At 44.1% G+C, this 26,946-nt stretch overlaps 1 protein-coding gene across 2 annotated transcripts in view; it reads left to right on the top strand.

The window, feature by feature from the left end:
- LOC109402231 (uncharacterized) overlaps window positions 1–26,946 on the top strand; it is a 39,004-nt gene that overhangs the window by 7,845 nt on the left and 4,213 nt on the right. For both annotated transcript variants that reach the window (XR_009996168.1, XM_029874123.2), the window contains exons 3-5: window positions 23,485–23,804; window positions 23,876–24,031; window positions 24,096–24,156. Coding sequence is in view for 1 of the 2 variants with exons in the window: in XM_029874123.2 (XP_029729983.2) it covers window positions 23,485–23,804; window positions 23,876–24,031; window positions 24,096–24,156 (537 nt within the window). In the remaining variant the exon portion in view is untranslated. The remainder of the gene's footprint in view (window positions 1–23,484; window positions 23,805–23,875; window positions 24,032–24,095; window positions 24,157–26,946) is intronic.

The raw sequence follows: 26,946 nt of genomic DNA, 5'->3' as shown, positions 1-26,946 counted from the left end.
ATTTATGCAAAACGTGTCTCCGTAGAAAAGTAAACAAGACAAACAAAAACCGTACACGCTATCTAGCTCTATATGTAGTGATATGCTCCAGCAACCTCGGAAAGATGTAAACAAAATAATTTACTTTGCCCGAGACTCTGCCGCTGACTGGTACCCTTTTCAAACCAGATCGTTATCGCATACGGCGACACATAAACTTGCGCCCGCAGACGTTCGTTCCGGGATGGGCTGTGCTGGCTGCATATTAGGAGATGAGCACGCGCGTACTGAAATTCTTCCATAATATTGAACCTAATTGGCCAATTACGGCGCGCGGCGTAATGTATTCGCACATGAGGTATTACTGGTTGCGGTTGTACCGTTGTACCGCCCTAAACGACGAAGAAAGTACCCACGGACGGACGACGGGTCCTAAGTGCGCTAAAACTGGCACTTTGTACTGGGCCGCCGTGCAGTAATGCTTCCCATTGTACGGATTACTTTTAAATATGACTTTTGTATTTGAAAATTATTACATATTCTCATGCTGAGAGTAACAGGAAACAGGATTCCTGATCGATCTTGGATCTGTCTTGAGTTGTTGAATGGCACACAGCCAGGGCCGGATTTACAAATGTGGGGGCCCGGGGCCACGGTGTTGTGGGGGCCCACTTTTTAGAGGATATTTTATTTTCATTGTAGAAAAATTCCAGAAAATATGAAAAATTCTTCCAAAACTTAGGGTTATTATTGAAGAAATTAAACCGATACAAATATTTATTTCACTTTTTGTCCCCCCACTGTTTGACTGGTCGAGGGAGGGTAAAAATAATTAAAGTTTTTTTTGCAATTTGGCACTATAAAATTCATTTTAAACTTGTCGTTTAAATATCCTAACGGCCTACTTTTACGTACTTTCCAAACAAATGCATTATGGCTCATAATACATCTCATTTGGGTATCATTATGAATCATAATGCATTTGTTTGATTGACAACCTGTGTTACCACAGTAAGAGCTTGAAAAACTGTGACGGTTATAGCGCGGCTTGCTTGATTCAGATTTCGTGTTGGAGCACGTGGTCGTTCCCATTCAACCACCGAGAAGTTTAATGATACTGATGGATATGATCATATTCTAGTGAATAATTTTGGTCATTGCAAAAAATGTTGTATGCAACTTGTTGCAAAACTCGATTTTTACAGCACTCTTCGTATTTATCCAACTCGGCAAGCCTCGTTGGATAACGACTCGTGCTGTAAAAATCATCATTTTGCAACTCGTTGCATAAATAACTATTCTTACTGCCTCCTCAAAATGCAATATACTGCCAAAAAATTTCAAAGGGGGGGGGGGGGTATGGGTGCCAAAAAGTCAAAATGAAATTTGTATCCGTCTTAATCTAGCTTAATAAGCTTAACTAGAAAAAAGACATCCACTATGAACTAAGCATAACAGAGATCCAGATATGAAAATCTAGTCTAAAGACGATTGTGAAAGAAATTTTATCAAGTAACGTCTAAATCCGACCTAAAATTCTTGCTTGTACCTTCAAAGAAATATTTCAACAATTCTGGGGTTTGATTTTAATAATTCGACACCAACATTTCAAAAGGGCGTAACTGCTTTTGGAATCATCACCTTCTTTTAAAGCTGTGGATCATGTGTTATGATTTCCATGTTTTTCACAACAAGTACCAGATGGGAAAAACTCTCCTCTTTCCGACAACCACGGTGGTTTGAGTGTAAGGGAGGCAGTACGACCTACAGCTTTGAAAGAAGGTATTACTTCCAAATGCAGTTACGCCCTTTTGAAATGTTGGTGCCGAGTTTATAAGTTTGGTAAGCGAAATCAAACTCTACAATCCTAAAAAAAAATCTTTATTCTGATAGAAACACTTGCAAATCTTCAAAGAACTAAGCAGGAAATTTTTAAAAATAACTTCAATAATTTTCGACAGAAATAAGCATGAATTTTCAACAGATAGTTTTCGTCTCTCTATCCCATAGCATTTGAGATTTCATCTAGAATTCAGGTGAAGATTTTCTCATGTATTTTCGTTAAAATAACTTGTGTAATTCACAAGAGCAATCAATTCAAACCTTAAAAATCTTAACAACTTTCTGGAAAAGCTTGATATTTTATTAAAAGGCTGATATCTGCTTCTTTCTGATTTAATGCACAATATTTCATACACATCTTGAGAGTAGAAGTACTTGTGATAAAAATTAAATCAAGATGTTTCTAGCACTACTTTTTTCGGTTCCCATTTGAAGTTACATTTTGTGGGGGCCCCTGAAATGTGGGGGCCCGGGGCCATGGCCCCCCTGGCCCCCCTTTAAATCCGGCCCTGCACACAGCAGTTCCATTTGTTCGCTTCTTCTTAGGCCAGCTTTCAACATTCTCCACTGCTTGCTCAGCTACCGCAAGGGCGCTGGAAGGGTTGACCGTGTTTACATCCAACGATTTGGTCTTGTTGACGTTAAGGTGAATATATAACGAAGCCACACCTCGAATTTTTAAGAGCACAATTCTGAGGAACCAAAAGATGGATTGCGCTGAAAAGTTGATCGATTGGTGACCTGCTGGTGGTGACCAATCGATCAACTTTTCAGGGCAAACCAACTCTCGGTTCTTCAGATTTGTGCTTTTGAAAATTCGAAGTGTGGCTTCGTTTTATATTCACCTTAACGGTAAGATCTGCTGCCGAGGAGCGATCGGCAGGATCATCGAGCTTACTCTGCATATCAGAGCGCCGCTGAGCTAGGAGAGTAACGTCATCAGCCAATTCGAAATCCTCTAGGTGCTTCATGGTAGAAATCCTCTACATAGAGATAAGCGGAAGTTACATATGTCGATTCGGCAACGCTGTTCATTTTGTTTACATCAGCTGCCAACACTTGCTGCAAAGCTAGATGTTCAAACTTTGTGCGTGACTTCGTAGTGGTTCAAGTTGTATTGTTTACATTTTCTAATTATGGTAGAGTTTTTTTTCAAAATTTTGAAAAAAAATAGCGGAGCAATCGATGAAATCTGAAATTTATTGCAAAGTGTTATACCCCGGACAGACATGTGATACGAGTGTGATTCCTGTACAACGGTACGCAGTGTCAAGAAAATTTTAACAAGACTGACTTGAATTGAGACAATTTTCAGTATGGCACTCATTTCAAGCGTAATTGTACAGTGATTCTTGCATCACATGTGTGTCATAAGTATTAAGCTAAACATATCGGCAGAACTGAAGCAAGAAGCAGCAATGAAAGTTTTTTTGAGAAGTACAGCAACAAAAGTTTCGTCATAAGCTTGAGCTTTTGAAAGCAGAATTAATTAAATTCTATCTTTTTACTAAACTTACATATACCGTCAATTTCTCGATATGTATTAAAAATAAATAATTTTAATTTATTTAGTTCGGATTGCAATACCGTTCAATCGACGCCTTCTTACGAACGATCAGCCTGTTCATTTGGCTCACACTTTGACAGTTCTTTCTGCTCGATTGGCTTACAATGGCCGCTTCCGCAGATCTCTATAATGTAGGATTACTACTTCATGGTAATGGGCTGCCACAGGAACCCACGATTTGGTTCACTATCAATTGCACCTACCAGGTCCTCGTCGATTACGATGAGGAACAGTAGCGGTGATAGTGTATACCCTTGCCATCGCGAGTCCGGTCTCAACTATTAAATAGAAATCATGACAATATGCTGCAGGACATTATAATTGGTCTGAATCGCGTTTTCAGTCTTTCACCGCACCTCATGGAACTCATCCACTTCTCTACAATTGCGATCCAGTGGGCTGCAGTAAATTCCACCTCTTCGTTCCATAGACCTCCAGCGAAATATCGTCAGCAGAGCCGACGATGGCAACGCCCACCGGGAACTTTAAGCTCAACACCTTGTCATACATGACCTTCCATAATACCGGACCTAGGATGGAACCTTGCGGAACTTCTGAAGTTATGTGAAAGCACTGGTGGATCGGACTCTGTATCGTAAAACTGGTATGTACTCGTTTCTTGAAGTAACTTCCGAGAATCTTGTACAGGTACGCGAACTCAGACGAAGGAGCGCATCGACAATAGCCGCCCGACTGGCTCTATTAAATGCGTTCCTTACATCCAGAGTCACTACTGCACAGTAGTGAATTCATCTCCTCTGACGTTGGAGCGCAATCTCGGCAATCTTTGTAACCGACAAGATAGCACCCGACGGGTCTCGGAATGGCGTCTCCGCCATTGGCAATAGAACCAGACTCTGTCGCTTCCGAACCTCTGGGCAAATTTCCTCGTCCAGGCATTTTTGCATAGCAGACCTGAATATCTCGGGAGTCTCTGCAATAGCTACTTTTAAGGCCAGGTTTGGAACTTCGTCCGGACCTGAGGCCTTACCTACGCTAAGAGCCTTTAATATTCCGGCAAGATCCACATCGGTGACCCTTTCCCCATCGCCAGCACCAGTCCCCGGTTGTCCAACGAAAGAAGGCCAAAGACTAGGCTCATTGCGCGGAAAAACGCCCCTCGATGATCCCCTTCAACATCTCTGGAGATTTCTCTGTAGAAGCCATCACACCTCTCGTCTTGGCCATCACGATCCTGTAGGCATCACCCCACGGATTCGCATCGGCACTCTGACAGAGACCCTAGAAGCAGGCCTTTTTGCCTGCCCTTAGCTTGGTCTTCAGCGCGGCTTTTGCAGTGTCGAACACCACCCGCCATTGGTTTCGCTCTTCCTTAAGGTGAATATATGACGAAGCCACACCTAGAATTTTAAATAGCACAAATTTGAAGAACTGAATGTCGGGTTGCGCTGAAAATTTGATCGATTGGTCACCACCAGCGGTTAACCAATCGATTAAATTTTCAGCGCAAACCGACATTCGGTTCTTCAGATTTGTGCTCTTGAAGATCTTAGGTGTGGCTTCGTCATATATTCACCTTAAGCTTCCAGTAAGCTGGTGGTCTGCCATTTCTAGGGTGGACTTGCCTAGGCATGGTCGCATCGTACGCACGCGAGAGCACCGCTACCAGCTCTTCGCCGTCTAAACCGAGTAGGTTTCACTCACGGTGGAACGCTACCCTAAATATTCCTTCGTCGAAGTATGGTGTCTTCCACCTTTGAGGGCTTGGCTTTGGCCTTGTCGCCGCTTCCTCTACCCGCTGCCTGCTGTTGCTGTAGTCGATACTGTAGCGAACCACCAGGTAATCGCTCTGAGTGTAGCTATCGTCTATACTACAGTTCGAACTACTTGTTAGGACTACAAAAATTAGCGTTAATAATCGACTCCGCACCGTTCCGACTAAAGGTACTCTTGGTACCGACATTAGTCAGGTCGAAGACTAGTATGGCCAGTGTCTCTAGCAGGATCTGACCCCGGCGACCACGAAGCCCTCATAGGTAGTAGACACCAACTCCTGGACGGAGTATTCACCTGTCGTCCATATCGCCGCCATTTTTCTGGACACATCCGCGACCCAATTACCGGTGTCCGCTATGATGGCGATATCCGTTCCCCACTCACAAACTGCCTGCGAAGCAGTTGTTGCGCTGCGTCCCAGTGATTCAGATGCAGCTGCGTTACCTGTACATTGGTTTGTCCACTACGGCTTTTCTGAAGGCCGGTCATCTTAGAACATCCGTTGGATGCCTGTTGTTCACGGATTTCCCGGTACATATCAGACAAATGGGTGTACTCGTGCAGCCTTGTGCCTTATGGCCTTCGGCGCCGCATCACCTACACAGTTTGCTCCTGTCAGATCTTTTACAGTCCCATTACTTATGTTCTGGTTCCAGACACCGAAAGCAAACCTCCGGTGCCTCGTGGAACGTCAGATGACATATCTTGATCCTTCCTGCTTTTTTACGTCCGCCACAGTGAATCAAGGCTACCTGTGTCCATGCCGGCTCCTTCCGTAGCCTAACGGCTGCGGCGGCCGCCTGCACGTCGCATTGCTGCCGCAGTGCAGTTACGAGCTTTTCCACTTTGGTGACCTCGTCTAGGTTTTTCACCTTCACTAGCTGTACCCGGCTAACTTTGTCTTGCCTACTGCATTTTTTGACGTTTTAAGTTTCTAGCCAAGACCAAATCCCCGGTCAAAATGTATGGAAGATCGCTTTTCAAAAACTCTCAATTTTTCCATGTTTTTGCCTCATAAACCTTCCTTGGGTGAACAAAACTAAGACGACCAAAATCGGACCTTCCGTTCGCACGTTATGCACGGTCCCACGTATGCGACTGCATTTTTATATATATAGATAGATAGTCGCCTCTTATTTATTTATTTATTTGTTTCCTTCATTAAGCCTTAATGAAGCCTGACAGGGAAAAGCCTTTTCGAGTTGCCCACATCACTCGGCTTACTCAAAAAGGCATAAAAACCAACATCTTTTACAGATTTACAATATTACAATACATATATACAAGAAGGTTTAAGAACTAAATAATTAAAAATCACAATCAATATCTAAAACCATTAGGGGACATCCAAGATTTGGGAGGAGGAAGTATTAGCGGAGGAATGGATGGAAGGTATCGTGTGTCCCATCTACAAAAAGGGCGACAAGTTGGATTGCGGGAACTACCGCGCGATCACACTACTGAGCGCTGCCTACAAGATACTCTCTCAAATTTTATGCCGCCGTCTATCACCGATTGTAAGAGAGTTCGTGGGGCAATATCAGGCTGGATTTATGGGGGAACGCGCTACAACGGACCAGATGTTCGCCATCCGCCAGGTGTTGCAGAAATGCCGCGAATACAACGTGCCCACACATCACTTGTTCATCGATTTCAAATCGGCGTATGATACAATCGATCGAGAACAGCTATGGCAGATTATGCACAAATACGGATTCCCGGATAAACTGATACGGTTGATCAAGGCGACGATGGATCGAGTGATGTGCGTAGTTCGAGTATCAGGGACACTCTCGAGTCCCTTCGAATCTCGCAGAGGGTTACGGCAAGGTGATGGTCTTTCGTGCTTGCTGTTCAACATTGCTTTGGAGGGTGTAATAAGAAAAGCGGGGATTAACACGAGTAGGACGATTTTCACGAAGTTCGTTCAGCTGCTTGGTTTCGCCGATGATATTGATATTATTGCTCGTAAATTTGAGACGATGGCGGAAACGTACATCCGACTAAAGAGTGAAGCCAGGCGAATCGGATTAGTCATTAATGTGTCGAAGACAAAGTACATGATGGCAAAGGGCTCCAGGGAGGAATCAGCGCGCCCGCCACCCCGAATTCATATCGACGGTGATGAAATCGAGGCGGTTGAAGAATTCGTGTACTTGGGCTCACTGATGATCGACGGCAACGACACCAGCAGAGAAATTCAGAGAAGCATTGTGGCAGGAAATCTGCTTACTTTGGACTCCGCAGAACTATACGATCAAACAAAGTTCGCCGTGCCACGAAGTTAACTTTCTACAAATTGCTGCTTAGACCGGTCGTCCTCTCTTGTTGATTTTCCGGTGCTAGTCTTTTTTACGGCTGGCTCGCAGGGCCTGACACCAACCCACTAACCCAGGGAGCTGGGCTTACCTTCCCGGAAGCTACGGGTTCTGCATTGGCATTTCCTCCAACTACAGTGCTTAATAGCTAGGCTCGAGCGCCAGTCTTCGCCGGGGGTGGTGTTTTTAATGGGCGCCCAGGAGATAATATTTTACCTGAGCTTCCACCCCCGCCTCCAAGAACATGGCCATTCGTAGCACCTTCTTCCAGCACAGCCTCCCTTATCGTTACACCTGGAGATCACCACAACAAACGGAATCGCAAATCGACCACGTTCTGATTGATGGACGGCACTTCTCCGACATTATCGACGTCAGGACCTATCGTGGCGCTAATATCGACTCCGATCACTACCTGGTGATGGTTAAACTGCGCCCAAAACTCTCCGTTATTAACAACGTACATTACCGGCGGCCGCCCCGGTACGATCTAGAGCGACTGAAGCAACCGAATGTCGCCACCGCATACGCGCAGAATCTCGAGGCAGCGTTGCCGGACGAGGGTGTGCTCGATGTGGCCCCTCTAGAGGACTGCTGGAGTACAATCAAAGCAGCCATCAACAACGCAGCTGAGGGCACTATCGGGTACGTAGAACGGAGTCGACGAAACGATTGGTTCGACGAGGAGTGCAGAGCGGTTCTGGAGGAGAAGGATGCAGCGCGGGCGGTAATGCTGCAGCATGGAACCCGACAGAATGTGGAGCGATACAGACAGAAGCGGAAGCAGCAGACCCGTCTCTTCCGGGAGAAAAAGCGCCGCCTGGAAGAAGCGGAGTGCGAGGAAATGGAACTGCTGTGCCGTTCACACGAAACACGCAAGTTCTACCAGAAGCTCAACGCATCCCGCAAAGGCTACGTGCCGCAAGCCGAAATATGCAGGGATAAGGACGGGAGCCTCCTGACGGACAAACGTGAGGTGATCGAAAGGTGGAAGCAGCACTTCGACGAGCACCTGAATGGCGAAGAGAATGTAGGCACGGAGGACCAAGGCAGCGGAGGAAATGACTATGTTGGTGCAGCAGAGGACGGGAACGAACCAACTCCCACGCTGAGGGAAGTTAAGGATGCCATCCACCAGCTCAAAAACAACAAAGCGGCTGGTAAGGACGGTATCGCAGCGGAACTCATCAAGATGGGCCCGGAAAAGTTGGCCACCTGTCTGCACCAGTTAGTTGTCAAGATCTGGGAAACCGAACAGCTACCGGAGGAGTGGAAGGAAGGGATAATCTGTCCCATCCACAAGAAAGGCGACAAGTTAATGTGTGAGAACTTTCGAGCGATCACCATTTTGAATGCCGCCTACAAAGTGCTATCCCAGATCATCTTCCGTCGTCTTTCACCTAAAGTAAATGAGTTCGTGGGAAGTTACCAAGCCGGTTTCATCGACGGCCGGTCGACAACGGACCAGATCTTCACCGTACGGCAAATCCTCCAGAAATGCCGTGAATACCAGGTCCCAACGCATCACCTGTTCATCGACTTCAAAGCGGCATACGACAGTATCGACCGCACAGAGCTATGGAAAATTATGGACGAGAACAGCTTTCCCGGGAAGCTGACTAGACTGATAAGAGCAACGATGGACGGTGTGCAGAACAGCGTAAGGATTTCGGGTGAACTATCCAGTTCATTTGAATCTCGACGGGGACTACGACAAGGTGATGGACTTTCCTGCCTACTATTCAACATCGCCCTGGAAGGTGTTATGCGACGAGCCGGGCTCAACAGCCGGGGTACGATCTTCACGAAATCCAGCCAATTTGTATGTTTTGCGGATGACATGGATATTATTGCTAGGACATTTGGAACGGTGGCAGAACAGTACACCCGCCTGAAACGTGAAGCAGCAAAGGTCGGACTGGTGGTGAACGCGGCTAAGACAAAGTACATGCTGGTAGGTGGGACTGAGCGAGACAGGACAAGCCTTGGCAGCAAAGTTACGATAGACGGGGATACTTTCGAGGTGGTAGAAGAATTCGTCTACCTCGGTTCCTTGCTAACGGCTGACAATAACGTGAGCCGTGAAATACGAAGGCGCATCATCAGTGGAAGTCGTGCCTATTATGGGCTCCAGAAGAAACTGCGGTCAAAAAAGATTCACCCCCGCACCAAATGTACCATGTACAAGACGTTAATAAGACCGGTGGTTCTCTACGGGCACGAGACGTGGACGATGCTCGAGGAGGACATGCAAGCACTCGGAGTTTTCGAGCGACGGGTGCTAAGGACGATCTTCGGCGGCGTGCATTAGAACGGTGTGTGGCGGAGAAGGATGAACCACGAGCTCGCTGCACTTTATGGCGAACCCAGCATCCAGAAGGTAGCCAAAGCCGGAAGGATACGGTGGGCAGGGCATGTTGCAAGAATGCCGGACAACAACCTTGCAAAGTTGGTGTTTGCTAACCATCCGGTTGGTACAAGAAGGCGTGGAGCGCAGAGAGCACGATGGGCGGACCAGGTGGAGCGTGATCTGGCGAGTGTTGGGCGTGACCGACGTTGGAGAGCTGCAGCTGCAAATCGAGTATTATGGCGGCAAATTGTTGATTCAGTATTATCATGAATTTGATGTTAACTAAATAAATGAAATGAAATGAACCGGTCGTCCTCTATGGGCACGAAACATGGACCCTACGTACAGAGACCAATGCGCCCTTGGAGTTTTCGAACGGAAGGTGTTGCGTACCATCTACGGCGGAGTGCAGATGGAAGACGGGACTTGGAGAAGGCGAATGAACCACGAGCTGCATCAGCTGCTGAGAGAACCAACCATCGTCCATACCGCGAAAATCGGGAGGCTACGGTGGGCGGGTCACGTCATCAGGATGTCGGATAGCAACCCGACTTAAATGGTTCTCGAGAGTCATCCGACCGGTACAAGAAGACGTGGAGCGCAGCGAGCTAGGTGGGTCGACCAAGTGGAGGACGATCTGCGGACCCTACGCAGAGTGCGGAACTGGAGACAAACAGCCATGGACCGAGTGGAATGGAGGCGGCTACTATGTACAGCAGAGGCCACCCCGGCCTTAGCCTGACCGGTAAGTAAGGACATCCATTAAGTACGTCACGGTCCTAGAAGGGAGGGGGGGGGGGGGTTTGAAAGTGTGTATTAGGTATAGGAAAAACCCGTGCGAAGGGGGGAGGGGGGGGTGGTTGAAAATTTAGTGTGACGTACTTAACGGATGCTCCCTTATAAATAACACAAAAACTCACACACATACGAAGTCAATTGCGCATTGTACAGCATTTGACCCGCTTCTTCACTATCGATATAGATGACTTTCCTGGAGCCTTCGTTTGAATGAGCTGGCAGAAATGCTGAAGTCGAACAGCTCGTACTCACGGTTGAATTTCGCCGACATGAACCGGATTGGTTCATGCGATCCATAACCTGTGTTTCTCGACTCGAGTATCAAAAAGTCACGTTGACGAGACCCTCGCGTTGGAGCATAGATGTTGACTAGGTTCAAAAGTTCGGGACAGTTCAACTCTCCCAACTCTTGTGTAAAAGCCCTCATATCTACCCTTTCGCCAAGGTCCTCTTCCGCCAGATTTTTGTGAGCGGTGCCCTTGTGTTCCTTGTCGCACTTGAGCACTAGGATCATTCCACCTGTACGAGTACGTCTGATACTGTGCACGTCGGCTCCCAGATCAACGAGCTTGGCGTCGCCTCGCATCGCCTTCAAGACGTCCGAATACTTAGACTGTTCGGTGTTGATGACTAGCGCGTCGCCTTTCTCGCATTTTGCACCTATTCTTTTACGCCGTCTTGGTTTGGCGTCCCTGTTCTCCTCGACCTGCGGCTTTTTCTTCTTTCTCTTCCGCTTGACTTTCGTATAAGGGGGATCCACCCCTTGGTTCACCCTACTCTGTGGTTGCTGAAGGTCTAACAACGGTCGCAAACCCTTGTTCCCTTCCATCCGGGATGGGCCAGTCGCATCCGCCACACCTTTTGGGCTTCCTGCGAAAGCGAAGGCCTCCGTCTGGGTAGACTTCGTAACCTTTATTTTCGCCGATTCCGCCTCTGCTGCAGTTTTCACAAGTTCTGCTTGGGATCGTCAATCGACTTATGAAGTCGCAACAGAAGCGTTTTCAGGTCCTTACTTATGTTGGAATTCGTGAACGCAAAGTCGATGATCTTGCCAGGTGCTCCTCGCGGATGGCCCGTAGTTCTTTTGTTGATGGCCCTTATTAACCACGCTCCGTCCAATACTTCCCCCACAGGCTAGGCGGTGAATGAATCGGAGAACCCACGCTGGAGCTACGTGCGCATCTTCCCGCTTCTGACTCCTCACTTCTCTTTAACGGAGACCTCGTCAACCCACTCCTTGCAAAAGGGTTAGCCTCGCCACTACCACTACCTCCTGTTTGATTTGTTTGTTTGTTCAAATTTGTTTTCATAGTTAATCCTTCGAGTTGCACGGGAAAAGATGTCCACCACGCCAGAGCCCTGCAGTTACACGATAAGGGACGAAATACTGTGGGAGATGCCTAGGTACTCCACAGGCTCCGTTAACGATCGAGCATCTTTTTAGCCCCTCGATCACCCATTCCTCAGCTCGGGTCGCTTGACACCTTGAATTGGGGTTAGAAGTCCTATTCTTAGCCGGCGACTACGCGGCTGACTCGCAAGGGGTTCGTCAGGCCCCGAGACTGTAATCCTTGCTGTCGCCACTCTACGGCGAACCCGAACCTATAACATGCTGGAAGGATACGATATGAAACGGCAGGGCTTATTGTGAGAATGTCGGATAACAACCCTGCAAAGCTGGTTTTCGCAAAAAAAATTGGATAGTGTAAGAAGATCTCTCCCCTGACGTACTTTCTGAATGACCCCTAAGACCCTTGATTTAATCTGTCAGCAAAAGCAGCTTAAATATTCCTCAGAATAATTGATGGGGCATCAAGGAGGAATATACAATTTTCTAACGATCGCGATCATACAAAGTACGATCGTGATTTACCATAATCGGATGGGCTCGCTCTTTACCTTTTCTCTTCCTTATTGATACAAGAAACAACATTTTTTCTTGTTTCATATAGGTATCCATACCTCATTGGTAATAATCACTCGTACTAAGTAAACAAACTTCCCAAACCCCCGGGTAAACGTAAGTCACACGAGCTTCCAATAATGTGTATAATCATCGGTGCAGCTGAGGGAATGCATTATCTTCCAGCGCGGCGAGCCGCGATGTCTGATGTTGTTAGGCCATCGCCGATCGATGCGAGCGAGAGTCGGCAAATAAAGTTTCACTCTCCTGTGAGATGATCACCACCATACCCGTTCGTTGGCAGTCAGTGTAGGGGCGGTACCAAGTACAAAAATACCTACTTAAGGCTCCCCCAAACCGACGCGACTCTTTTCCAGCGACACGACTTTTTGTCGCTATGTTTTTGTCGCGAAATCGCTGCGCACTGATTTGAAGGGGACCTTCCACACTGCGACGACGTCGTCGCAGGCGACAAGCGACAGTGCAGCGATTTTTGTACTTGTCGCCGGTGTGTCGCGGCGCTGGTCGCTGCATACACAGTTTTTGTCGCTGTCGCGGGGCGACTAAGTTTTGTTTGTGACTAGTTTTCGCGTTGGTGTAGATGGTTGATGCGACGCATTTATCGCTGTAGTCGTTGAGAAAAATCGCGGCGATAAAAAATCGTGTCGCCGGAAAAGTCGCCTTGGTTTGGGGGAGCCTTTAATCTTGTTTTTCTGGTTCAGGTTGATTTGTTATGAATCAAAGTGTCATTTAAGGATTGCATAGTAAACAACCAGACAGCGTGCAACAGTGCATGCACCACCGCCAGACGGCATCATCAAGTGCAATGGCAGACCCAGACGGACACCCCACACGGTCAAACATCTGGAACGCCGCAAGCTGCCACAATCGATAATTGGCTCGACGGATGATTAAACCGATCGTACAATGTCAATGTTCACGTGTACTTTTGTGGGAATAAATAGTTGTTTATTTTTTCCTTAAATAATTATACAAATAAATATTAACAAAAACTTGATTGAATTACTGCTAACAGATCGGAGCTCTAGCCCAACCATGCCTGACTTCTAGTGTACACACTAAGATTCAGATGTTCCAGCTCAGTAACTTTTTCACCGAGTTCAGTATTTTTTCCATCTTTTTACTGAGTTTTCAACAGCAGATTTATCTCGGTACACTCGGTAATCGTATTTACCGTTCACCAGTAACGATATTTACCGAGCATCAGTAACTTTTGACAGTTTATTAGCTGAGCTCAGTAACTCATTAACGGAATATCCGCAAAAGAAATAACCGAGCGTACCGAGTTAAATCTGCTGTTGAGAACTCAGTAAAAAGATGGGAAAAATACCGAGCTGATCTTAGTGTGCAAACAGCGTGGGTTATATGATTTCTTGTCTAATTTGATGCTGTTTGAGCAAAAGTTTGGGTAACTGTGTTGTTGTATTATTTATTTCTTGCAACTTCAACAACACAGTTACCCAAAGTTTTGCTCAAACAGCATCAAATTAGGCAATAAATCATATAACCCACGCTGTTTGCTCCATTTCATTGCAGAAATGGAGAATTGAACATCTCACCATACAAAAATCCAGCTCACTACTTTCAATCTAGTACTTCACTGATTGCTTCCTATTGGGCATGCTTGCTTTCCTAACATCAAGTGTAGTCTCGGGTAGGCAAAGTCCGAGTCTAACAAGGACTTAATAACAAGGACTTTGTGCCATGAATTTTTATTACCAAAATTCATTACCCCAGCTTGGCAAACTGGATGTCTTACTTACTTACGGATCAGGCTAAGGCCGGGGTGGCCTCTGCTGTACATAGTAGCCGCCTCCATTCCACTCGGTCAATGGCTGTTTGTCTCCAGTTCCGCACTCTGCGTAGGGTCCGCAGATCGTCCTCCGCTTGGTCGACCCACCTAGCTCGCTGCGCTCTACGTCTTCTTGTACCGGTCGGATGACTCTCGAGAACCATTTTAGTCGGGTTGCTATCCGACATTCTGATGACGTGACCCGCCCACCGTAGTCAACACCTTCCGTTCTAAAACTCCAAGAGCGCGTTGGTCCTCTGCACGTAGGGTCCATGTTTCGTGCCCATAGAGGACGACCGGTCTAATCAGCGTTTTTTAGATGGTTAAATTCGTGTTACGGCGAACTATATTCGATCGTAGAGTTCTGCGGAGTCCAAAGTAAGCACGATTTCCTGCCACAACGCGCCTCTGAATTTCTCTGCTGGTGTCATTCTCGGCGGTCACCAGTGAGCCCAAGTACACGAATTCTTCAACCGCCTCGATTTCATCACCGTCGATATAATTCGGGGCGGCGGGCGCGGTGATTCCTCCCTGGAACCCTTTGCCATCATGTACTTTGTCTTCGACACATTAATGACTAATCCGATTCGCCTTGCTCCATTCTTTAGTCGGATGTACGTTTCCGCCGTCGTCTCAAATTTACGAGCAATAATATCAATATCATCAGCGAAACCAAGCAGCTGAACGGACTTCGTGAAAATCGTTCCACTCGTGTTTATCCCCGCTCTCCTAATTACACCCTCTAAAGCAATGTTGAACAGCAAGCACGAAAGACCATCACCTTGCCGTAACCCTCTGCGAAATTCGAAGGGACTCGAGAGTATCCCTGATACTCGAACTACGCACATCACTCGATCCATCGTCGCCTTGATCAACCGTATCAGTTTATCCAGGATTCCGTGAATTCGTGCATAATCTGCCATAGCTGTTCTCGATCGATTGTATCATATGCCGATTCAAAATCGATGAACAAGTGATGTGTGGGCACGTTGTATTCGCGGCATTTCTGCAACACCTGGCGGATGGCGAACATCTGATCCGTTGTAGCGCGTTCACCCATGAATCCAGCCTGATATTGCCCCACGAACTCTCTTGCAATCGGTGATAGACGGCGGCATAAAATTTGAGAGAGTATCTTGTAGGCAGCGCTCAGTAGTGTGATCGCAATTCCATGTTCTATGTTTCCAATCGTAGTCCTTATTTCGTCGCGTGGGTCTTTGCCGATTGTATCGAATCGTATTTTCTCCTATGTTATTCGCAATGGGGATTTTTACGGGTGGCTTATTGGGCCTACGCCAACACTCCTGTCTCGCCGGAGGGCCATCGTACCAGTTCTGTTTAACGTCCCAACCAACACTGGGACGACCACACTGATGAGGCTACCACCTTGGATGTAGCTGGGCGTGGTGCAGCGTTTCTTACTCAGCCGCTGGATGCCAGAACAGACGCTGTTTGAGTCGCACCTCCTTGGTGAACAGACGCTCGGGTCGTACCTCCTCAATCTAGCTGAAGTCAGAAGGACAACAGTGCCCAGGCTGCACTACCAGCTAAGCACACAACTCTTAGCTGGTGGTCTTTGTCATCGCTTGACCCGTGGAAGCATGAGGTAGGAACTTGTGAGGACCAGAGCTATGTTGGACGTTTTCCTCATCGACTCACCGTTTTGCAGCCCTCTCGGAATACATGCAAAAACTTATTAACGATTGTGCAAGCAATTGATCTCCTACTTCCTTGAAAATTGAACAGGATAAGCCTTCAAAAGACACACCAAGAAAGTATTTTTTGGGAGGAGAAATCCTTATTAGATTTTCTGGACGAGTTCTAGGGTAATCCCTGGCGGAATCATGGGAGGAATATTATAGAAATTCCTGCTAGGACTCCTCCAGAAATTATTGCATTAATTTCTCATACAATAACAGCCACAAGCGGAGGCAGCCTTTTCTTTTTTCATTAATTCTTTTTGATAAACACGGGAAAAGCGTGATGAAGAAGTTAGTAATTACAGTTGAGAATATTTTCTGCTGTGATTCCATCAAGGATTTTCACGAGGATTAGGACAAAAAATCTTTGAATGTACCCAGCAATTTCTGTTGGAAATCACCTTGACATTCCTTTAGGAATTCTTACTAAATATAGCTGATATTTATTTTGAAATTTCTGGTAGAATTCATCAGGAACTTTTGCTGGGATTACTGACGCAAGTAATTCCTGCTGGCGATCATCCTGGAATTCTTGCAGGACTCCTAAGAGCAATTACTGGAGGATTCCCAGCTAAAACCCCAGCAGTAATCTCTGGAGAAATCCTAGTAAGAATATCTGCTACTACTCTAAGACATATTCCTTAAGGAATCTCTGAAGAAATGTTTGGAGCCATTGCAAGAGGAATTTCTATAGGACTACTCTCTCTAGAGGAATCCTTGGAAGGATATGCGAGGGAATTCTTGCAGTTTTCTGAAGCAATCCCAAAAATAATATTTGAAGGTATCCAATCAGGCTTTTGTGGAAGAATTCCAAGAGAATATTGTCATAAATTTCTCTTAGATTGCTCACAGGAATAAACTGATGGGTTTGTCTAGAAAATCCGACTGGTATTGCTGAAGAAATACCATCAAGCATTCTTCCAGGGAGTCTACTAGTTCCTCCAGGAATTCTTCCTGTAATTTGTCGAATGTTTTCTCCAAGAGTTTCTTCATGAATTCTTCCAGGGAGGACCATATGCTTCTATAGAGTGCAGTTATGTGCTATTGGAACATGAATTTTCACTAGTATTTGATTCAAAAAAACGTCATGCTAAAACACCTGGGATTTTTTTATGAATACTTCAAGGATAACTTCAAAAATTTCTTTAGGCATTTAGTTAGGAACTTCTGCTGGGATTCTTTCAGAAATTTCACAAGGGAGTTCTCCAGGAATTTCTCCTTCGTGAATTCTTCCATGGACATCTTGCAAAGTTCCGATAGTGATTTTTTTAGGGTTTGTTCCAAGAAATGCATCAAGAATTCCTCCCACGATTCCCTCAGATTTTTTTATAGATACTTCTGGAAGGATGCATCGACGAATTCCTCCAGGATTTTTTCCATACCTTCCTTCAGTGATTCTATCATAGATTGCCCCAGAGAATTTTTCAAGAGTTCCCCTATGGGTTATATCAGACATTCCTCCGGGAATTTATCCTGGGATATCTATAGAGATTTCCCCAGTGATTGTTCCAGTGTTTTTTCGAGGATTCCTCCAGGAATTTCTTCAGTGATTCTCAAAGGAATGTCAACAGAAATTCTTTTATGTATTTCTGCAAGTATTCCTTTAGAGATTTCTTCAAGAATTCCTTCATATATTCAAAATATTTCAGCAGAAAGCCCTTACAGGAAATTTTATCAGAGATTTGCTAAAAGAAATCCAGGAGCTCCTTAACAAATTGTACAAAATATTATTTTTTGAGTCCATCTAAAGATTCCAACAATAATTCGACCAAGCATTATTGTAGACATGTATTCCCTCATATTTTTTTCCAACAGATTTTTTTCCAGTAATTTGTTAAGAAAGTTTTCCTGGGATTTCCTAAGGAATTCCTCATGGGATTGCTTCCTGGATTCCTCATGGTTTTTTTCAGGAATTCTTCCATGTTTTACCCGGGAATTTCTTCTGTGTTTCTTTAAGAACAACTCAAGGGTTATTTAAAAATTCCTCGAACGGTTCTCCCAAGAAAACTTTTTAAGGAGTTTCTCTTGAGCTTCTTTCAGGAAATAATCCAGTACTTCCTCCATGGACTGTTTACGGACTCCTTTAGGAATTGCTTCCAGGATTCCTCTTTGGGTTTCTTCAGGAGCTTCTGCAGGGATTCCTTCAGGGACTGCTACAGGGATTCCTCAAGGAGTTCCTCCAATAACTCTTCTTAGAATTCCTTCAGGATTTCTCCAAGGATTCCATCTGCAATTTCTTCAGGAGTTCTTTCTGGGATTCCTACAGGAATTTACCAAGGGATTCCTCCACGAATTTCTTTATAGATTCCTCCAGGAATTATTCCAGGGATTCCTCTGGGAATTGCCTCTAGAGATTCCTCCAGAAACTCCTCCAGTAATTCTTCTAGAGATTCCTCCAGGAGTATTTCCAGAGATGCCTCCGTTAATCCTACAGGCATTTCTCTAGGATATCCTCCAGGAATTCCTCCATGGATTCCTCCAAGATTTTCTGCAGGACTTAACTCGGGAATACCTTCTGTAATTCTTTCTGGAACAACTGATTTTTAAAATTTCTACAAAGATTCTCCCATGAACTCTTCTTAAGATTCCTTCAGAAATTCCTACTTGTATTCTTTAAGGAACTCCTCCATGAAATAATTCAGTTCTTCCTTCAGGAACTGTTCAGGAATTCCTCTTAAGAGATTCATCCACGAATTTCCTCAGGAATTCCTCTAGGGATTTCATTTCATCTTGATATTCCTCCAGAAACTCCGCCAGAAATTCCTCTAAAGATTTCTCCAGGAATTCTTCTGGAGATTGCTTCAGGACTTTCTCCAAGCATTCCTCCAGAGATTCCTTTAATAACACAAGTTTACAAAATAAAACGAAAGTCGTGAACTTCAGTCAACGAACAAAATTTTTGAAGCACAATTTAGTGCTGATTTCGAAACCGACCTTCAAAAAATTTAAAGTAGAACAGTTTTTGAGCTTTAGCTCAATATCGAGCTTTGTAACTTTTCAAAATATGTAATTTACTAAAATTCAAATATATTGCGTTTTGTTCAACCAATTTTAAATCTTTTTCCATAAATTAAAAGCTGAATACAATACCATTCGATCATCTGAATACAGGATTTGCGTCAGATTGATGAAATTCAAGATATTGGCGAGTTTTAGGGACGATCTTCTTAAATTTTAGCAAAATTCCCAAAATTTTTTGCAGAAATGTATTTTTTTCAATAAGTAAAAACCAACTGAAAAATTCTTTCTCGACGTTTATTTGACATATCATATGTGGCCGAGTTACAGTAAAAATTTCAGCTCAATCGGAGCATTGATTACGGAGAATGAGATGTTTGAAGTGAGCGACTTTGCTTAAAAATAGAACAAAAATCGATTTCAAATCATCAACCTTGTATGGAAAGTCGAAAAAATTTCCGCTCTACTGTAATTTTTTTCCTTCGCGTTTTCGAACACAGGGCATGATTCTACACCAAAAATGATCATCAGCTTACCGAGTTCAAAAATGCTGTAAACTAGTGTAATTGCTTCCGGGGTTCTTCCAAGAATTCCACCAAGATTTCCTACAGAAAATTATCCAGGAAATCTTCAAGGGATTCCTCTAAGTATTTTTTCCAGAGACTCCTACAGGATTTCATCCATAGATTTCTGAAGAAATTACTTCAGGGAATCCTCCAGGAATTCCACCAGGAATTCTCCTAGGTATTCTTCCAGAAAATTTTCCTGGCATTCTTCCAGAGATTCATCCTTGGATTCTTGATTCAATCCAGGAATTTCTCCAGGAACTCCTCCAGGAAATTCTCCAGGAATTACCCCAAGAATTTCTTCAGGAATTCATTATTACTCAAGGACTTGATCCAGGAATTGCCCCTGCCCATCCTTCAGAAATTATGTCAGCAATTTCTCCAGGATTTTTTTTTCAGAAAGTTCTTCCAGGAAAATGTCCTGCGATATCCTCAAGAACTTTTCAGGGATTCCTCCAGGCATTTTTCTAGGAATTTATCTTAATATTCCTTCATGAATTGCTTCAGGAATTCCTCCAGGAGGGATTTCTCCACGAATTTCTCCAGGAATTTTCCCAGGGATTCCTCCAGGAAATCCTTCGAAGATTTCTCCAGGAAATCCTCCAGAAGTTCCTCTAAGGATTCAAATCATCTTGGGGATTCTTCTGAAACTCTTGCAGGAAATTCTCCAGAAAAACCTTCAGTAATTTTTCAGGGATTCCTCCAGGAATTTCTCTAGAGATTCCTCCAGGGATTTTTCACAAATATCTTCAAGGATTCCCCCAGGGATTTCTTCAGGAATTCCTTGAAGGATTTTTCCAGGAATTCCTCCAGAAATTCGGCCAGTTTTTTTAAATATAGAAAAAAATAAAAAGCTCCCAGAATTCCTCTGGAGATACCTCTAGAAATTTATCCAGTAATTCTTTCAAGAATTCCTCTAGAGATTCTTTCAGGAATTTCATCATGGAATCCTCCAGCAATTCCCACAGGAATACCTCTAGGAATTGATCCAGGCATTCCTACATGATTTTATACAGGAATTTCTCCAGGAACTCCTCCAGAAATTACCCCAGGACATCCTTCATAAATTTTGTTAGCAATTCTTCTAGGGATTCCTCCAGGCATTTCTACAGGAACTTCTCCTGAGATTCCATCAGAATTTGCTTCAGGAATACTTTCGAGATTTCTGCACGAACTTCTCCAGGGATTTTCCCATGGATTCCTCCAGGAAATCCTCCAGAAGTTCCTCCAAAGATTCTTAGGATTTCATCAGAAATTCTTCCAGGAGGAGAACTTCTTGGAAAACCTTCAGGAATTTTTCAGGGATTCCCCCAGGTATTTCTCCACAAATTTTCTTCAGGAATTCCTTCGAGGATTTCTGCAGAAATTTTTCAAGAGATTTTTTCAGATATAAAAATATAAATTTCCAAGAATTTCTCTGGAGATTCCTCTAGAAATTCATCCAGTTATTTTTCCAAGAATTCCTCTAGAGATTCCTCCAGCAATTATCACAAGAACACCTGTAGGATTTCCTCCAGGCAATTATCTAGGATTTTATCCAGGAATTCCTACAGGAAATACCCCAGAATCTCCTCCAGGAAATTACCCAGGAATTGCTCCTGGACATCCTTCAGAAATTATATCAGCAATTCGGGAAATCCTTAAGGGATTTCTTCAGAGATTCTTCAGGAATACTTTTAGGAATTTTTATAGGATTCCTCCAGACATTCCTCCAGGAATTCTTTCAGGGATTCATCCAGGAATTGCTTCAGGGGTTCCTGCAGGTAATTCTCCTTGAATTTCTTCAGGGATATGAGAGATTCCTCTCAGAGACCCTTCAGAAATGCCTCCAAGGGATCTTCCAGGAAATTCTCCTGGAATTTCTTAAGAGATTTTTTTCAGAAATTTCTCCAGCAATTCCTCCCAGAATTCTTCTAGAGATTTCAGGATTTCCTGTTGGGTCTCATCCAATAATTCTTCCAGGAATTACGTCAGGAAATTGTTTAGAAGTTTCTCCAGGCATTTCTGCAGGATTCTCTCTAGAGATTTTTTCGGGGAATTGCTTCAGGGATTCCTCCTGAAATTCCTTCAGAGGTTTCTCCAAGAACTTCCCCAATGATTTTTTTTAAATTTCTCTAAGATTTCATCTAGGAATTCCTCAAGAGATTTATTTTGATTTTTTTTTCCTAGGGATCCCTCCCAGAATTTCTCCAGGAATCTCTCCAGAACTTCCTCCGAGGAATTCTCCAGAAATTTATTTAGAATTTCATCTAGGATTTCCTCGTGAGATCTCTTCAGATATTTCTCTAGGTATTCGTCCCATAATTTATACAGGGAATACCAGGGAATTCCTCCATGGATTCTATAGGGCTTCCTCCAAGCATTCCTGTAGGAATTGCTCTAGGGATTTATCCAGAAAGTCTTCCTGGGACTGCTCCGGGAGTTTCTCAAATTATTTCTGCAGAAATTCCTCTCAGGTTCTCTTCAAAAATTCATTCAGGAGATCCTTCGGAAATTTTAGAAATCCTTCAATCATCTTTTCAGAGATGTACCAAAAAACTTCTCCAGGTTTACCTGATGATTTATTTTTAATTATTTCAAGAATTTCTGAGGAATTCCTTTAGCGAATAGTATTGGAAGATAATTAAAAAAGGACATACAGGAACCAGGAAATTCTAGTCCTAAAAATCCATAATCTTCCAGAAATTGCTCATCGCTACCTTGAATCATGTAGGTCAGGCGCGTTTTTTTAACGTATTGTACAAAATACAATAGCGTGACTGCTGAAGGGCTAATAATGCTTTTAGAATATAATGTTATTATATTCAATTTCATTGTATTGCGTTTAGATGTAGAAGCTAGTAGGCACAAATTTGCCCAAAAACCTGGCAACGCCCCTGGCTTCGTGTGGTGAGTTGAAATCTGCATCTGCGGGATAAAGATGATATGTAGCTTCCTGACGGGCGAACGTGATGTTATTGAAAGGTGGAAGCAGTACTTCGATGTGCACCTGGCGTGGAGAATGTGGATAAGGGAGACCAGTGTAATGGAGGAAATGACTATGTCAGTGCGGTAGAGGACGGAAATGACCCAACTCCCACGCTGAGGGAAGTTAAGGATGTCATTGACCCGCTCAAACCAACAAAGTAGCTGGAAAGGATCGCAGAGGAACTCATGAAGATGGACCCAGAAAAGTTGGCCACCTGAGAACTTCCGAGCGATCAGCTTTTTCAATTCTGTCTAAAAAGTGCTATCCCAGATCATCTTTCGTCGTCTGTCACCTAGCACGAACTAGTTCGTGGGAAGTTATCAAACCGGCTTCATCGGCTGCCGGTTGACAACGGACCAGATCTTCAACGTACGATAAATCCTCTAGAAAAGTCGTGAATACCAGGTCCCGACGCATCGCCTCCGCAATATGACAGTAGGAAGTGACCGCACAGAGCTGGGCAAAATTATGGAAGAAAACGGCATTCCTGGGAATCTGACCAGACTGACCAAAGCTACGTTGGACGGTGTTTATAACTGTGTAAGGATTTCGGGTGAACTAATTCAGTTCATGCGGACCTCACCGGAGGCTGCGACAAGGCGGCGAACTGTCATGTCCTACTCTTCAACATCGCTCTGAAAGGTGTGTTGCGACGGGCCGGGTTCAACGGCCGGAGTACGGTTTTCACGAAATCCGGCCAATTTGTGTGCTTTGCGGCACAATAAACCACAATTTTTAAAAAGAAGGAGGATGGAAATTAAAATTAAAACGTTATTGGGCATCTCTCCTATATTGAAGGTGATTCTGAGTTAGTGATGGAACGTTTACGTATAAACATTGCAACAAATAATTATCAAACCCAACTCATTACACGTCGTACATGTGTTGATTTATCATTATAGCTTACTCAAACAGAAGCTGAACACAATAATAATTCATACTCGTGATCACTTTTTTTTACTGTCGTTTTCATTTCCGTGATCAGGGTCAAAACGTGCAACAGAGTCAACCGCCGGCAAAGGTTGGAGGCACGATCGGCAGCAGCAGCAGTAGCAATGATGAGTCAATCGCGGCGCCGTCCAACGGTAACCAGACCCTATCGTCACCGTCGTCGGTCGATAAAGGTGATAAAGGTGGTAAGGGCGGTGCGGTAGATGACGACGCCGATGATGACGATGACTACAACAGCGAAGATGACGACGATCTGGACAGTACGGAAAGCCAGGAGGATGATACCGACAACGCGGCGGAAGAATTCCAGTCGGAGGATCCCAATCGGGAAGATGGACTGGAGGAACAGTTTGGGTAGGGTTTATGGAATGATCAGTGATCACGTTCGTTGGAATTCACTAAGAGGTTTTTTTTTTCTTTTACAGAGATAAAATCGTTCACTATCCGCTGATATTCGACAACACGACCATTGAGGTGTCGTCCATGCGACAGGAACACATATGGATCATCATGTTGGGGGCAGTTTTTGTGCTGGCACTGGCCGCCTACATTGCCATGGTGCTCTACCGGAATCGACTAGAGTAAGATGGGGATTGGTCATCAGGTGGTATTGTTTTATTTAACTTTCGATTTTGTTTCTTTCAGAAATCGATATGGAATGCGACAGCGTTTGGTCACGGAGGACGATTACTACTCAAACAATGAGGTGAGTTGAATGAGGTGGAAAGAAAGTTTTATGTTAACGATTTATAAGCCAAGAGGAGGTGGTTACATTTTGGCCCACTGAGCTCATTTTGATAGAATCTCTTCAAGGTGTTTTTTGTGACACATCTTAGAATTCTTCCTCGTTAAGAAATCAATTTTCTCGGAATTCCTTTATTGCCTTTCTCGTACACCAAAGTGTACTGAAAGGCTATATGATCACTCAAAAAACGAATTTTCGATAGACGGCTCGGAGGGCCAAGTCGCATATACCAATCAACTCAGTTCGACGAATTGAGATGATGTGTGTATGTGTGTATGTATGTCTGTGTACAAAAAGGTCACTCATTTTTAAAGCACTTCCCATTGGCCGATTTTTCGAATTATAGCTCGAATCGAACCGGAATTTTACCGCATTGTTTGCTATTAAAAATGATCCGGGTCAAGGCGTTCCGGAGTTATGGCCATTTGAGTGATCCGGACCAGCACCGGTAGAACTGGTCACATAAAACTGAACCAAGTCCCCGACCAAGCCCCATCATGCGACACATCAAACTGCGGCGATTTTTGTAACCTTCAGCATGGTTGACAAATTTTGTGCGGATGTTAACACAGGTGAGGAGACCGAAAAATCTACGATGTCGGTCAAAAATTCAAGATGGCGATCTAAAATCCAAAATGGCGGCTCCAAATTCAAGATGGCGGCTGTATAATGGAGTTTTTTTTTTTAAAAGCCCTTTTTTTAAAGAAGCCCTAAACCATGCAATATGGGTATATTTTGTATGGGGAAGATGTTTGGAGTCCAATAATGGCGACCATAACATCCAAGATGGCGGTCTAAAATCCAAGATGGCGCCTCCAATTCAAGATGGCGGCTCTTTAATGGAGTTTTAGGCACTAAAACCATGTAACATGGGTATAATTTGTATGGGGAAGATGTCTGGAGTCCATAAATGGCGATCTGAGTATCCATAATGGCGGTCTGAAATTCAAGATGGCGGCTTCAAATTCAAGATGGCGGCTGTTTGATTGAGTTTTAGGCCCTAAAACCATGCAATATGGGTATATTTTGTATGGGGAAGATGTCTGGAGACCATAAATGGCGATCAGAATATCCAAGATGGTGGTCTAAAATTCAAGATGGCGTCTCCAAATTCGATATGGCGGCTGCATAACGGAGTTTTAGGCCCTAAACCATGCAATAAGGGTATATTTTGTATGGGGTAGATGTCCGGTGTTCAAAAATGGCGACCTGAACATTCAAGATGGCGTTCTAAATTCAAGATGGCGGCTTCAAATTCAAAATGGAGACTGTTTAAAGGAGTTTTAGACCCTAAAACCATGCAATATGGGTACATTTGGTATGGCGGTCTAAAATCCAAGATGGCGGTTTTTGGCTCTAAAACCATGCAATAAGAATATATTTTGTATGGGCAAGATGTCCGGAATCCAAAAATGGTGACCTGAATATCCAAGATGGCGGCTCCAAGTTCAAGGTGGTGGTTGTAAAGTGGAGTTTTTGACTCTATAACTATGCAATATGGTTATTATTTGTATGGGGAAAATGTCCGGAGTCCAAAAATGGCAACCTGAATATCCAAGATAGCGGTCCAAAATTCAAAATGGCGGCTTCAAATCAAGATGGATGTTTAATGGAGTTTTAGGCCCTAAAACTATGAAAAATCGGTATATTTGATATAAGGAAGATATCCGGAGTCCAAAAATGGCGACCACAATTTCCAAGAGGGCGATCTAAAATCCAAAATGGCGGCTCCAAATTCAAGACGGTGGCTGTTTAAAGTAGTTTTAGACCCTGTCTGCATGTAATATGGGTATATTTGGTGTAGGGAAGATGTCTGGAGTCAAAAATGGCGACCGCAATATGCAAAATGGTGGCCGAAACACCAATATGACGGCTCCAAATTCAAGATGGTGGCTGTTTAAATGCGTTTTAAGCTCTAAATCCGTGTCATATGGGTTTATTTGATATAGCGACGAATTGTGGATTCCAAAAAATGGTGACCAGATGGTAGCTGTTCAATAGGGTTCTGCGCTCTAAAACCATGCAATATGGGTATATCTGGTATGGGGAAGAAATGTGGAGTGTAAAAATAAAGACCAGAATAGTTAAGATGGTGGACTTAATCCAAAATTACGGCTCATAGTTCAAGATAGCGGCTTTTTGTTATGGTGAAATGGTAGAGCGTCCAGGTGCATTTTTGACTCGCATTTTTGAGAGCACCGATCTCGTCATCCACAAAACGCCCGAAAACGAAAATGCTACTCAATGTTTATCACGAGTGAGCAAGGCTACTCATTGCTTTTTCAGCTCTGCTTGTTGTTTAGATGACGAAGTCCGTGCTTTCGGTATTTGGATTCGCTCATATATGTCCTTAAGATATATAGGCGCAAACATCAAAGCTACATAAACGATATGATTGCTGGTGCCATGTAATGGATTTTTGTTTAACGTATGAAAGTGCGATATTCATCTACATGTCACTTGAGTTGTATGGATAATTGGATAAGGATTCCTAGGGTTCCTCGTAAAACAACATGGGTTCATTCAGAAACTCCTTTGGAAATGCTTCCATGATTTTCTTCATATATTTTTCTAACAGTTTGTTCGGGAAGATTTCTAGGAATTCCTTTTTGTATTGCTCCAGGCCTCTTCTCCGGAATTGATATAGTAACTAGAAGTACTTGATCTTCCTATGTTTTCTGAAAGATCAAAAGCTTCTGGAATTGTTACAGAAGCTAAATCAGGAAACTCTCCATTAATTTCTTTTTGTGT

This window comes from Aedes albopictus, chromosome 1 (assembly GCF_035046485.1).
Source record: "Aedes albopictus strain Foshan chromosome 1, AalbF5, whole genome shotgun sequence".
Lineage (NCBI taxonomy): Eukaryota > Metazoa > Arthropoda > Insecta > Diptera > Culicidae > Aedes > Aedes albopictus.
This window is presented reverse-complemented; position numbering and strand designations above follow the sequence as displayed.